This window comes from Centroberyx gerrardi, chromosome 2, assembly GCF_048128805.1.
Source record: "Centroberyx gerrardi isolate f3 chromosome 2, fCenGer3.hap1.cur.20231027, whole genome shotgun sequence".
NCBI classification, from domain to species: Eukaryota; Metazoa; Chordata; class Actinopteri; order Beryciformes; family Berycidae; genus Centroberyx; species Centroberyx gerrardi.
Genome location: NC_135998.1, coordinates 9,513,580 through 9,529,237, shown reverse-complemented (window position 1 = coordinate 9,529,237; position 15,658 = coordinate 9,513,580). Strand labels below are relative to the sequence as shown.

General features: G+C 43.0%; 1 protein-coding gene across 1 annotated transcript in view; it reads left to right on the top strand.

Annotated features, from left to right (window-relative positions):
* Window positions 1-3,457, top strand: part of whrna (whirlin a) — a 130,202-nt gene extending 126,745 nt beyond the window's left edge. Inside the window, exon 14 of the mRNA XM_078288759.1 lies at window positions 3,275-3,457. Within this exon, the coding sequence (XP_078144885.1) occupies window positions 3,275-3,457 (183 nt within the window). The remainder of the gene's footprint in view (window positions 1-3,274) is intronic.
* Window positions 3,458-15,658: the final 12,201 nt, after the last annotated feature.

Sequence of the window (15,658 nt, the reverse complement as noted above, 5' to 3'; positions counted from 1 at the left end):
GGTGGGTGGTAGGTAACTGGGTGCAGCAAGACTAGTTTGTCAATTTGTGTCTGAACATGAGTTAGAATTTTGAATAGTTTTGATTTTATTTCTGTTTTTGTTTTTTTGACTTTTTTTTGACTTTTGTTCCAGGATAAATGGTGGAAGGGCAAAGGGGACTATTAGAAATTCTAGCAATGGTGTGGGTCAGAACTTTTCTCTTAATGCATCAGGGAAGGTACCGTTCTCAAATTGCAGCAGGACATAACAGGCTGAGAATGAGTTGCCGGCTAGAAGGAGCTCAGACTCTGGGCCGCAGTGGGCTCAGAGTGGAAATAAGGCCGACCTTGCAGGACCAGGTCTAGGGGGCTCTAATACGTGCGCAAACCGCCACAATTTAAGGAGGTGGATGCTACTCGCGCTTTCTACTTCAGTCTCGCGAGGAGTAATGGGCAGCAAACATGAGGAACGGGCAGCGAACATGACAGCGTCACCTACGGCTTTCCTCGGGGGATGTGACCTTGGAGTAGAAGCGGACGAGGGAACTAAAAATGAGTTTCTATTCAAGTGTGTCTCTGTGGGAAGCAGTAGTGGCAAAGAGTGTGCTGAGGATCTTTTTGGACTGCCCAAGCTGAGACCAGAGGGAGGCCTTAGATGCTTACTTCACACAGAAGCTACCCACCACAGTTCAGCAGTTGACCCTGGGCTAGGATCCTGGGATTGAAGGAGTTCCAGACGAGTTGTACAGACACTTCTGGGACTTGTTGGAAGGAGATCTGTTTCTTTCAGGACTCTTTCCAGGAGAATTTGCTGCCAAGGAGCAGTAAGAGGGCAGTGTTTTTACTGGTACCTAAAAGGGAGACTTACCACTCTTTAAGAACTGAGACCCGAGGATTTGTGTCTTGTGGATAGACTGAAGACTTTTTTTCTTTTTTAGACTGTCTTGTGCATGAGGACCAATCTTATTTTGTGCCAGGGAGGTCAATAATGGACGACACTTTTCTAATCACAGACATATCTGAACGTGAGGATGGAGCAGTGAGGATGGAGCGTGGCCAGGAAAAAAAGAAAGCATTTGGTTGTGTTAATCACACAAATCTGAAGCCATGAGGCTGCATGCATGTGCTACTGAGCCTTCGCTCTGTGCTTTGAGGGCATCATGTTTATGGCTTATGTCGCTCATAAGGCAGGATGTTGAGGTTTTACGTGAGGCACTGCGAGATATAAGAGGATATAAGGATGAACTAGACCATGAGTGGGGGAAGGGAAGGGAAGGCAGGGCCACTGAAGCTACCAGGGGAGTTGCAGTGGAAAAGGGGGTCATGACGGTTTTAGGGGTCTACCTTGGGTCAGGAGAGGCAGTGACTAAGAATTGGGATGACATAGTGGACAAGGTGGTTGCTAAGTTGTCTAGTGCCATTTTGTACAGTTCTGAATGTCTGCCAATAACCTGGCTGCTTCAACACTCTTCTTCTGGGTAGGCTAGCATTGGACCAGAGCTGCGGTGTTGTATCTCTCAATACAGCTGAGGGACCAAGTGCTGGTGAACTTACAGAGCATACAGTCTCCTGCACCTGTTTACTAGCAGCTCCAGACTGCTGTTCCATCTTAGGCCCCATTGGAGGGGTGCCGCTTCGGCCATCTAGAGAAGATCTGGGGAGATTGACCTGTCCGCAGTCTGCCTTCTATCAGCCTGTCCTACCTATGTGACAAGAGTGTTGCAGGACCATTTTTAGCCCCGCGACAGCAGGCGCTCTATGGATCGCATTGATGGTCGTTAAGTCGGTCGCTCTGTTCACCACTTTTGGTCACGTGGGTGAAAGTGTGCCACAGGGCGTTAGATTGCAGACTCTCAATCGGGAGACCCGAGTTCGATTCCCAGCAGGGACACTTCTTCAATAAAGCAATGTTGCGGGGCTGTTACACTCTTAGTCTTGTTTCATAACCTGTTGATGCTGGCTAAACTACTGAAATTCATCAGTTTGCAGGCTGGGCTGATTTGAACATGGTGTCACCAACCTAGGTGATCTGGTAGATGTCGTGGGAAATGGGGCTCACCAGCTGAATTTGCAGCAAAGATTGGTCCCAACAACTGGCACAGCAGGCAGTGGAGAAAGTTTACTGCCCTTCCAGGCTCTTTACAAGAGGGTGTGTAGGGTTTGCTGCAGTGGGGCTGGCCTAATGAAGCTGAGGAGGATGAACTGCCATCGTTAACTGTGGCAGTGGCTGTTGATTGTCTGCTGCAGCAAGATTATACTGCGCTGTCTTTAAACACTCAACAGTTAAGGGAATTCTGCAGTTCAGTAAGAAGGTGCTGTACCTGGTGTCAGTTAAAGTTCATCATCAGGACTGTCTCAGGTGGAGGTTTGGGGGCACGGGGGAGTGTCACAGAGATGCTGTTAGTTGAGCTGCTGCGGGGGCTCTTTGGAGAAGAGAGGTGATACTGTACTAAGTTAGAGGGGGGGGGGGGGGGCCCAGTGTCACATCTTGCCAGGGGACCCAGAATTTCTAGCAGCACCCCTGTCATCAAGGTGGATGGGGGAACTTGGGCCTAGCTCATAGCTGAGATGATGTTGGCACACCCTGTTTAATCCTCCCAAAGAGAATTACTCTGCTAATTTGCAGTGGAGGATTATTCATGGAGCTATCGCAACTAACAGACATGTGGCACGAATTTATCAAATTGTAGGGGAGGGCTGTCTTCTCCTCTGGCACCCAATATGGTAGAACACCTGTTTTTAAGATGGTGCTGGATTGGGTTGAGAGGCTTGCTGCGGGTAATGTAGATTTGGGAAACACTTTCTCTAAGGAGCCTTACTTTACGGGGTTAAAGTACATAGCGGCAATGAAAAGGATACAACTGCAAAAACTGCAAGGCAGGCCAAAAAAGACACTTGGAAGACTAGGAAAAATAAAATGTTAGGGTCAAGATCAATATATCCACAGAGGGTAATGCTGGGACTTGTAGTGAAAGGCTTCAGGGGGAATTTTCCTATTACAAGTTGATAAGAAATGCACCTCAGTTTGCTGCTGTGTGGGTTGGGTGGATGAGTGGAGGGATGGGAATGGGATGCTGGGGCTGAATTTTTTAATTCAATGAGTATGATATGTGTTTTTCCCCCTCTGGTTTCTGTATGGCTTTGGGGTAGATAGACTTTATTGTGGTTTTATTGTGCTGTGTATTGCTACTTGTTTTCAAATGAAAACAATAAAGGTGCGTCAAAATTTGAATTGTCTTCTCTCTCTCTCTCTCTCTCTCTCTCTCTCTCTCTCTCTCGCTCTCTCTCTCTCTCAGAGGGGTGGTTCAGCTCATAACTGCGGCCAGCTGAAGGTGGGTCAGGTGATCCTGGAGGTAAATGGGGTTTCCCTGAGGGGCCGGGAGCACAGGGACGCCGCCCGCATCATCGCCGAGGCCTTCAAGACCAAAGAGAGGGACCACGTGGACTTCCTGGTGACTGAGTTCAATGTGGCGCTATAATTCAGGAGGAGGAGGAGAGAGGAGGGTGAGGAGGGCAATACCAAGAGAAGAGGAGTTAAAGGACAGCATAAGGGGAAAAGGACTGCATCTGACGTCCAACTGAGAACTATATTTTTGGTATACTATCCTGAACACAAACATCTATCTAAAAAAAAAAATGGCACAACTCTTTTAGATAGATGTCTCTGATGCTATCCACCTGATGTCTCTGTCCTTGTCCTTCTCCATACATCAGCCCATGAATCTGGACACATGATACTAATTTACTGAAAAGTTACAAGGTTTTACTTCCACCGTGGACTTCCTTTAGGATACTCTGTTTAGGACACTCTCTCTTCTTCAACGTGTTACCTCCCCATTGTGAGACCTAACGCACTATAATGGAAAATAGTGTTAAATGTCCAAGGCGACCTAAAACCCTTTTGTTTGTTCTCTCAGTGTTGCATCCTTTTGGATCTGAAATGGACCAGACCATTTGAAAACCATTGGAACTTCTAGTAGCACTACCACATCCCATGGTTTCTTTCTTCTGCTTCTGTCTGAGAGATAACAGCACACCTGAGACTGACACACACCCACTCTCCAGCAGAGAAACATGTGGCTTGCAAAATCGACTTTCCAAACCTTGGATTTGTGTATGTACAAATGAACAAATGTAGATACAAATATATACTGTATACATAAAGATGCGTAGATATATGAATTATAAAACCTAATATGTTACATCCTCAACATACAATATATTTCAAGGCCATCTTGCTGCTTACGGGGTACTACAAACTTCCTAGCAATGCTACCAGTCTTTTTATTGCCTGTCAGCGTATTTCTACCCTTGGAAATGGAAAATATAATGTCAGGTTAACTCAAATGCAAAATACAATGCTTGATTTGGTTCATCCATGATCTAAAAATACATGGGAGTGACGGGAATCCACAAGCAGGTACCCCGCTAGCGTGTTATTTTCTGTTTTCTTTCCAGTTCTCGATGTGTATCTGTATTGTTTAGAAGGGATGAAATATCCCTTTACACCGCTCAGCTTTTTCCTCTGCTGTTTCCCCCAGTGAACAGCAATGGATGAATTTGTTTTGTAATTTCATAGTGTTAATTTTGTTCATCCAGGGGGGCTTGCCGTAGCCACGCATGGTGCAGCAATTACACCCAAGAGGGGGGTAATGAGACATTTAGAGGACGACACTGCCAAAGATCTCAGAAATACTCTCAGCACATGCTCTCTCACACACATAAACACACACTTATCACACACACAGACATGCACATGAGCGTGCACACAGTCGCAAACACGCACACAGACACACGCACAGACTCAAACACGCACACGTTTTATCCATTTATAGAAAAGCAATTAGGAGATAAGCAATCAGGTAGAGGGGGAGAGAGAGAGAGAGAAAGAGAGAGGGAGAAAGAGAATGAGACACCAACCAAAGTAACAAATGAGAAGTGATTGTTGTTGTGGAGATGATTTGTTTCCTCTCAGGAAGAGTGAGAGTGCGACGGGGACATGCAAATCCTCCATGTGTCATTCAAGAGAGTTGAGTTAGACTGGAAGTAGAAATCTGGAGTAATTGGAGTAATTATTCTAGGTGTCTGTGTGCGGATGTGTGTTAAGTGTTTGTATACATGTGTTTAATGTGTGTGGCGCGTGTGTGTGTCTGTCTGCCCGATAATGGATTAATAGAGACAGACAATGCGCAAAACAAGGAGACAGCAAAGTGTGTTTTTAATAAAGACAAATGAATATGTCATCAAGGGAGTTTTTGTACGAGCGGTAGAGACACACAGAAGGCAATGAAGCGATAGTCTTGGCTTTATGAAGAATGCCAACAGTGCAACTATGCGAGCAAACGCTATCAAACACTCCTGTAGCTTTCCAGTGACAACCAGAGAAGAGAGCGCCACGTTCACAGCTAACGTACACTTTGTTTGTACAGCAGCACATCCCTGCTGCGGTGTGAAAACCTTGCATCTTCAAAATGTCAGCTTTTCAGGGAAAACAAACATGCTATCAGAGCGACAGCCGAGTATTTTCGACATCATGGAAGGGGTTGGGAAAGGGTTTCACTAGCCCAAGGCTCATTAACCTTTCTGCACCCATAGAGGACCATGTAATCCCTTCAGTTCATGTAAAAATATGAAAATTAAAATTGGAGTTGTTAGGTTTTCACTTAACATTCACCTTATACATTAACTAGAATTTGCACTAATTGACATGGGAATTTGGATGGGATAAACATCTAAGGACGGTAATGTATAAGAATATCAATTCAATTCAATTCAAATGAGCTTTATTGGCATTAAATACAACAGTATCTGTTGCCAAAGCAAAACAGTGATAATCAAGAAAAAGTAGCAATAATAACAAAGATAATTGAACAATAGAAAGTTGTAATTATTCAATCACACACATATGATTGAATATCACTGCTGATGAAAACCTTGTCTCCATAAAAAAAAACCTTTCCAGAAATTGATTTTAAAAAGGTTAATTTTCCAACTGACATCCTCCCACTTTCAATCTATACAGTTTGTTTCCGAATGTGTTTTATGGGGCCTATAGGGCCGTGAAACATATTTATATGAAAGACCCTGTAAAGTTGAAAAACTACGAGTCGGAGATAGCAGCCTTGCGAGCCAGATGGAATCTCACAAAAGCTTTTCCCCTGCCTCGCTGGGGACAAGGAGTTAAGAGGTTTTCACATAAAAGCAGTGATATGATACAAGCGAGGAAGTGGATCATGATGAGATAAATCCACTGTGTGACTGCTGCTGAATAAATCTGCAGGAGTGGAACCCAGGTCTGTAAACCGTATTGAGATTTCAATCGTTGAGGTTTACGGAGTTACTTTAGTGCTATTGAAGGGTTTATATGAGACGGTTGTTTTATTTGCAGTGGGCTATTAATAAGTAAACAGGCTGGATGGAAACAGAGTCGCTGTTACGCGCCAGAATTGCTCAATACAGTTATTGTTTGAGGGAAACTTTGAAAAGCAACGCTTTCCCAAACAATTCATTGTTACATTAATTTCACACAGTCAGCTTAATCAAAGCTAATGCAGTGTTCTTTCCCGTGCAGCAGTCCTCTCTCTTTCTCTCTCTCTCTCTCTCTCTCTCTCTCTCTCTCTCTCTCTCTCTCTCTGCTGTCTCTGTGATTACTGAGGCTTTTGAGTGCATCCTTTAATTTGATTTGGAGAAACGTTATCTGTATGCATATTCAGGACATGATGCACACAGTATCAGTATCGGAAAAGACTCTGTCCTCATTCCTGCCACTTCAGACACTTAAAATTCAGGGTGCATGTATACAGTATATGTGTGTGTGTGTGTGTGTGAGAGAGAGAGAGAGAGAGAGAGAGAGAGAGAGAGAGAGAGAGAGAGAGAGAGAGAGGGAAGAGAAGAGATACAGATAAATGAGAGCTGGAATGTGTCCTCTCTGGAATTACTCACCATTAAACAATCTAATCTCGAAGGAATCACACCGCTGCAGAGATGAATGCTTTTGTTCACCGAGTCGAGCTTTTACCCGTCATACATGACACCTCCGTTCAGAGAGACGGAGGGAGAGCAGAGCAGAGGAGGAGGGGGAGGGGAGGAGAAGGGGAGAGGAGAGGAGAGAAGAAGGGGAAAGAGTGCGTGCATTGTCAAACCCTATTTGTCTGTTGTCTTGCTGAAAGTGAGGAGAGTAAAAACAGGGGTGAAACTGTAAGATCGACCTTCAGATGGAAATGTTAGAGCTGGTGCACAGACAGATAAGAGAGGGGGAGAGAGAGAGAGAGATTTGTGCATAACAGATGTGACACAATGAAAGGCGTTGTTGATGCATTCTTTTTTACAGTCACATCAACTGAGGTAAACAATTTAGTGACCAGAATGCCACTGGTTCGATCTCCACAGCAGCTGTTGTGTCCATCTCTGCCAAAGTGTGTTTGAGCAAGACACTGACCGAACCCCCTCATTCAAAAACACACACACGCAAATCTGGTGCAGGACAAAGATAATCCACCAAGATTTATGTGTGCGGACTTCTATTTTGAATTTTACCGACTGTTGAACCCCTATCTGCTCCCTGGCTGCTCCTGTTAAACTCCGCTCAGGTGATATGTCTACATGTAAACCTGTCTGAGCGAGGGACAGTCAAATTCCCAACAACGCTCTCTGAAAAAATGACGAGCGAAGTGATCTACAAGAAAAGAAATACGGCCATCTTAAAGTCTCAAATCATCATCTTAGCCCTACGTTTATTCCCTTCACATTTACAGACCAAATTTGACTTGAGCCGCCCTCTGAATCGCCCGCTCTTAAAAAATCATAAAGTTACAGGAACTTCTTTGCGGGTCGAGTCACAAACGGCAGAGGGTAGAGGGATGTCAATAGCTGCTTGGCCCTTCTGTTTGACCCAATATTAAAGGGCCATCCAGGAGAGCGGATGATGGAGGGAATCGGTGGCATGCGGTGACAGTCTCATTAATCAGGCGACAAGACAGTGAGGTGCCGGCCTTGGCTGAGACATGAGACACGGCTGAGACTTTGACTTGCTTGCTGTTGCTACACCAAGGTGCGACGGTTTGCCCCCCCCACCACCACCACCACCTTTCTGTCTCCACAGCTTCCCCACAAAGGTCAGAACACATGAACCCGATGCCACCTGTTGACTCCCCTATCGATAATCGTTCATGTTTATTTATGTTTCACTGCGTGTGCCTCCCCCATTATTAGCTGCACAAGTTGATTTTGTTGGTGTTCCTTTCTGCCCTGTGACGCTCTCCGGCCGCCTCCCTCCGCCTTTGTTTGCCTGTCAGTCAGTCCGTCCGTCTGTTTTTTTTGCCTGCTTCCTGCACATTTTAATGAGGAGTGTTGTACAATGACATGCTATTTATACAGAAAGTGTGTTTAATTTTCCAATAAAGATAACTGCACAAAAACTGGCAGGCTGTCTGTTACCGTTTATTTTGAAGCTTTTGTGCGCAGGCAGACAATGCTGCACGGAGGACGACAATGCAGTGGGGTAATGCCATGGATAGAAAATACTTAAATACATACAGTTTCTTCCAGTGAATGGCACAGAAAACCCACACATTTTCCACACACACATGCATTGTGCATATCCTGATTTATTATTTATTTCCCTTTCCATTTGAAATTCAGTGTCCTGTCTGTTTCTCTTTCAATTTGATTCAAAGAGCGCTGTTATATTGCTGTTACAAAATTGCCTTTTATTGCCAAAGAAAAGACACAAAAGCAGCAACAAAAAGCAATAACAACACAGAGAATATGAGAGATGTTATCAATTAAATTTAACAATACTTTAGCTTGGAAACATCTCTAACTTTTAAGTGGAACCTACACCTACAGGTTTTGAGTGATATTTTGTATGAAAGTTATCACATCAATGACTTGTCTCTCCACTGGCTGCCTCTCAAGTGATGTTCATTATAAGGTACTGACTCTGGATTGGATTTATTTGTGTTCTTTTTCTTTATTTGCAATCCTGGGGAATAAAGTGATCTGACATTTATGTCTTTTTCAGAGTTCAATATTGAGTACAGCTCTGTCTTTGCATTTCCCTGAAAGCAGTGAGCATGCTCTGTCCTCCCTGAGCGGCCAGATCTGCCTACGATAGCCGGGTTCTACTGCCAGGCTGCGATCACCGAGTCACACAGACAATGTCTTGGGTCAGTGCCAGTGGCCAGAGAGTCTGTCATTGTGTGCTCACTATTTATTGCCAAATAGCAGACTATAGTTTACTTTGGCTTTTTTTTTTGTTGAGTCTCTCCAAGAGGGAATGCAATTTTCCTTTTGTGAGGGTTAAAGTTCAAACAAGCCAGATTGTGTTAGGGTTGTTAGGGCTGTCCTGAGATATGAGAGGGTTGATTGATGTCAGCTTCTCATCTCTCTCTCTTTCTCTCTCTCTCTTTCTCTCTCTCTCTCTCTCTCTCTCTCTCACACACACACACACACACACATACACCTCTCTCTCCCTCTCTCTCTCTCTCGTCATATCACTAACATTAATGGACAGTTCTATGAAAATTGGATGCTGCTGAGGCTTAACATGTTGTCCAGCCAAAATAGCTGTTGAGCCAAAATAGAATTGAATAGAAAAAAAACAAAAAAAAACCCACAAGAAATACATTTTTGCCGTTTCTTTATCGAATGGTGCCACCTAGAGGGAAATCATTTACACAGGTATCTTCCATGTGGTTTCAAGATAAAAGTAAGGAAATGCTGCCCTCATGCGGATACGTTCCCTTCCATGCATAATATGGTGGAAAGTTGAACTGTCCCCTGTGGGAAATTTTTATTCACCTGAAATTGTTAAGTGAATGAATAGTCAGTATAATATCCAACATGTGAATCTGTTAGTATCTACGTTAAGCACATACTCATTTATTAAAGTTATTATTTTTTTATCAGCATAGTAGCACTGTAGGAAATAATGGTGTCCCAATTAAAGAATATGGTCTGCTCCAAGCATGAATGTGAGGTCATGTTGACACACACTAGTTTGGATCAAAAGCATATCTGTAAGGGAGTAGACGGGCAAGGGATGAGGGAGTAGACACCATTAATTACGGGGAATGGAAGAAAGACCTTGGGACAGGTAAACAATGGTGTATCAAAGAAGAAGGAAAGTTTAGGGGAAGGCCGGTAGGAGGTAGCTTACCATAAGACCCACAATAGGAGGAGTATGCAGAATAGCATAAAAAAGGATGCGTTAAAGAATAAAGTTCAGTTGCTCCATGGATCAGCTCGGTTTACATGTACCCTTTGTGATTTTGCAGTAAACCTATATTATATTGAACTCTACTGAATATGTCTGAATTATTTAATTAATGGTAATGAAGAAGTGTGGTTGAGGACCTGAAGACATCTGGCCCAACTGAAGGTTTTTCTCCACACCCCCTTTCAATTTTTCAGTTATATTGTTAACTCGATTTAAGCAGCAGTTTTGAATAGCTGAATAAAACTGGTGTGGGACAGCAGTGGCTGCTGCAGAGCCTGCCCCTCTACAGTGCACTCTCTATCCAGAAGTGTCAATCCAAGCTAAGTCCCGCCCCTACGCAGCGTCAGTAACCAATCACCACTCGGTCTTTGGCGTCACGCTTTGTTTTGTCTCAGGCAACTTTTCCGCCAGCTAACTAGCGTAAATCAGTGCCACACTCCAAAGGCTGATAATTGGCTTTATAACAACAAGCAAGACTCCCCTCCCCCGTTTTTCTGGGAGAAATTAACCAGTGGTATCACGTCCAAATGAAGGTACCAATACGAAGAGCGCTTAATGTAGTGTTTTTACTTTTGTTTTGATATCGAAGTTAGTAGAAAGTGATGGTAACTGACTTTCGGATTGATTGGCAAGGACTGTTAACGTATGCGTTCCAGTATCAACGGTTCCAACTGAAGCTAACGTTAACTCAAACTTCTTTACTTAGCAGTGTATATGAAACGAATTTGTAAAGTTCACAAATAAGGTAAGGTTAGTTAACGCGTACCTAGACTGATTCTAGCCCGCAGTTAAGCTAATTTGTGTCGGTTTGTTGCCATGTGTGCCATGGTCGCCTGGTGACACTGGGCTGGGTCTTCTTTTTAGTTTGTGTGCGGTTCTCAAGGCAACCAAACCCTGTTGCTGTGAAGTCTGCCAGTGCAAATCTCAACGTCTTTGAAAATCCTGCCTGCCTGCTGTACTGAAAGAAAAAAAAAATGTATCTCCACCACTACAATAAGGTGAGTTTGCATGCCATGGCTTGCCATGCCGTGAAATCTGGTAACTGGTAGGAGAAAATAAGTGTATTGAACTAGTTCCTCTCTCCCTGTACAGCAAGTGTATGGACTTCTCACCAGTGTGTGTGTTGTATTGGATTTTCCTCCTCTGTGTGTATGGTGTCTTCAGAAAGGGAGAAAAAAAATCACATTGTTCTCGTTTTTCCTCTGCTGCTTCAACTCACCAGCTAGACCTGTTGTAGCTTGGATGTTGTTGAGCAAGTCTTACGTGAGTTGGGCAATAGCCTACTGAAGCTTGTAGTTGTTTCAAAGCAGGGGGTCTGTGTTTGGACTATGCTGCTGCAGTTCCCCCTGATGCCTGGTTTCTGAAACTATGGATCAGAAACAGATTGTTGAAGTAATAATATGTTTCCATACCTGGTTCCCAGGGCAGGAAACTAACCTTTTCTCCACAAGTCACAGTGGCTCATAAATCCACTTTCACCAGCCAGTTTTAGAATAGAATAGGGCCTCTGATGGATAGTTGGTATCCTGGTAGAGTAGAACAAAACTTGCCAAATTTAGTGGCTGGAACTGAATACTCTAGTATAGTTTAGTTGTCCTGCTGTTCATTAGGCTAATCTTATAATTGTGTATCAGTCTGTTTTCTTATTAATTCTACACTTATAATAGTTGTTTCATGGCATATATTTAGCTCAAAGGTTCTATAACCTGTTGAGTAAATGGCAGTTCATTACAAGGCTGCATGATATTGACAATTTTATTTGTTGAGTATTGCAATTGCAATATGCATGGCAGTACATGGGGAAATGTTTAAAAATTGCAGGGAGAGAAAATGAGTTGTGAAAGCTTAGGATTTGGTCAGTCAGTTTGAATAAAATTAAAGATTTTCCCCAAGATTCAGCTGGATCTGCAGGCCACAGAGTCTGCACTGCCCTAGAATAGAAGGTTGTGTGAAGCACCCCTCCCGCTGGGGGAAAAAAAAAAAAATCCAGGCTCTTGTAATTTTGAATAATTGTGCAGCCTTACTTCATTACTCTTCACCAGTATCCTCATGCGTAATAATGATATGCCTGTGTCCTGGCCTATCCTCATGCCTCCTAAGAAGATTAGCTGCCATTTGTTAGTCACTAGGCCATCCTAAACAGCCTGCCGCAGCTCTGCCAGCACTGGGACTCTTCCAAATACACCACTGTTCAGTTTACTCAAAATTCTCTGGGTGTCACCCTGTGAAAAAATGTGCATTGTCCCTTTTGGTTGGGTTGACGTGTGTGTTCAGACAGCTTTGGTGGGGCAGGGAATGACAGGAGAGCCTGGCAGAAATGTTGATTAGCCTTGCATACTCCCTTCTTCTCTCCTCTCTCTTTCATTCTTCGTCTTCTCTCTCTTGTTCTCTGTATCTATGCTCTCCATCCTGTCTTTCCCTCTCTATTTCACTCTGGCATTCTCTCTTTCTCTCCACTCTTTCTCTCTCTCTCTCTCTCTTTCTCACTCCCTCGCTCTCTAAATCCCACCCCACCCCACCTGTCAATCCTAGATGCAGCGTTAGCCTGCCTGGCAGTCAGGCGATTAGGGCCTGCTGTCTGTCTGCGGAGCTCCTGTGGTGATGGAGCCCAGCTATCCTACTGTACTGGATGTACACTGATGATCATTGTCTGTTTACAATGTGTGAAGCCCCCTAAGGGGTTTAGGGCAGCTTAATTCCCCCTGTCTGACCGCTGAGATAAATCCTCAGTTCCCCCAGGGCTGGGAGGGCAGGCTGCACGAGCAAAGCAACAGGTGAGTTGTTTGTTTGCTTTATTCTTACTGTAGAGAAGTCCAGCATTCCAGTGGTCCTGTAAAACCTGGAGAGTTGTGGAGTTTGAAAATGACACATGACCAAAAAGTTGGAAATTTGTTCAGAGATTTTTTCTTCACCCAGTCAAGTGTTCAACTTCAAGCTTGGCCGCTGGTTGATCCAGTTAACTTTGAAGGAATAATAATAATAATAATAATTTTCATATCACATACTGTAGTTGTAGTCAGTCAAATCAAGAATGTACATTAATTACCAAAAAATGTATCATTTGGACATAGAGGCTAGCAAGTATTGGTGATGGAAATCATGCTATATCTCATTGAACATATAGATGTTGATGAGGTGTGCGTAGTCTTGATTTTCAACTTTAAACTTGATACTACTACCCTTCTGGATTTCCTCTAAATCTAGGCCAAGTTACCATTTGCCACGCTTTACTGCCCAACATGTCTCTACATGAGACAGAATAAATAACGCAGTACTATCCAAAGCTGAAATGGTATTGAAAAGGGGAGACAGAGTGTCTTGGTGTTTAGAGACACCGCCCCACAACCGGTCACAAGTTTGATCCCAACAACAGCTAATATGTGTCCTCCAGCAAGACTTTAATCCCCTACCTCCTCCAAGAGTGCTGCTCCTGGTAGGGGTTTATTCCTAGTCTTTAGCCCCCTTTTTGAAATAGTTGTGTCTCAGAGGAGGAAGAAGGAAATTAAACAAATTTATAATTATGTTGTGTGCTCTATGAAGCTTCTGTACTGAAGTTTTTTATCTGTTTCTGAAGTTGTTTGTATCTGAGGAGCTGTGTGCTCTCATTCCTTGCGGTCTAGTTTAAATGCATGGTGAGTTTGCTGTGTCCCCAGCCTAATGGAGACTTTCCATTGATTTGAGTATGAAAGGGTTGCAGAGAAGAGCATGAGTCTGTTGTTCGTCCCACACACTGAGGGTTCTTTATGTTTCACCACAAACAAGCTTGCGTGAATGTATGTGAGTGTGCATGTATTCTCTGCAAAAAAAAAAAGTACACTGCTGATGGGTTTGTCTGTTAGGTTTGTGTGTCAGATAAGGAGTAAGTAGCACTACGCTAATAATCTTCTTGTGGTAATCTGGGATATTGATGAAAGTAGCAAAGATGCACAACGACCACTTTTCTTAATGAGTCTCCCAATGCTATGCCTGCTCCTTCACTTTCTCAGCTGCTTTCTTTAAGAATTGTTTCCTTGTGTGAAGCTGCTAGCCCATTTCTCTGAATAGTGAAGCTGGTGAAGGCCTATAATGTGGGTTTAGGCCTATAATATTAGAGTTCTCTTGCGGAACCAGTTTTTTGACTAGTCTGTTGCTAATGGTGTTGATACTGCTGCAGTCCCCTAGAAGAAAGTCAATCTATACTACAGAGTCACCCTTGCAGCTGACGTGTACATATATGTGTGTCAGTGGGATATGCTGAGAATAAAATTATAGTGGCATAAGCTCCTAATTACGCAATGTAGCATGGCAACATGGCATGGTTGAAACACTTTGAAATACATAAAAGAAAGTTTTTGGATGGATGGATAGATTGATGGATGGATGAATTTATTGTTTAATGGAGTAGCTTAACATTTTTGGCCTATATTTTGATAACATCATAATTCTGGTCTACAGGTTTAGAAGAGAGAAGCTTGTACTGTTTTTTAAATTAAGAGGTGCTCCCATTTTAAGCTTCGAGGCAGACTGTATAATTTGGGCAAGGTTTCTGCCTGTTTTTTTTTTTGGCCCAGGAGGTATAGCTTTAACACGTTGTCTAAGACTTGTCAGATGTTTTATTGCGGAGGCTCAAAGCACAGATCGTGTTCATGTTGTGGAGTTGCCATAGTGAGCGTGGGAGCTCTAGGCAAGGACTTGAGGGACTTGATAATGTGTAGCCTCCTTAACCTACAAGAATAAAGACATGGAGAACTGGTAATCTGAGCTTGGTTCATGATGTCTTCCTCTATAATAGGGATATATGAATGATGAAGATTTGTGTTGAGTTAAAAAGTGGTAGATTGCATTGGTGAATGCTCAGTGGCAACAACTGATTACATTACTGATTACTCGAGGAGGGGGCAATAAAAAGAATGCTAATCTGTGGTATAGACAAACTAACATAGTATGTTACCTTGGAAACAAGTCCTTAGTGCAGCACCTCAGCCTTGCTTAGAGGTCAGTCAAAATGTTACACACCCAAGTGCAGGATAAATTGGCTAACCTTCACAGAACAGTTCACAGGAAAAAATAATTTATTGGCTTTTTTAGTGCACATTTCATAGGCACATTTTTTTGTGAATTTTCTATCCTGTATAATATCCTCAGAGAAATATATGGTCAGGGGCATTATTGAATACATCCAAAGTCTTTTTTCATGTGGTCTTTAATGCATAAAGTAATCTTTTTAGTTTTTAGTTTGTTCCATGTCAATGAGATTACAGACAACCTTGAAATAATAGGTTGTCAAAAATAAAACAAAATATGTTATTAATTTATTAAAAAACAAAAGTTTTAATAAAATACCAAGATATCCTGTATATAGTGTAAAGTTGAAATGGTGTATTTTGTCTGTAATAGAATAGATTAGATACTTGATTTGTGACAGGAAATTTGGTTGCCACGCAGCACCTTGTATACACAGTATAGGCCTACATGACAAGAT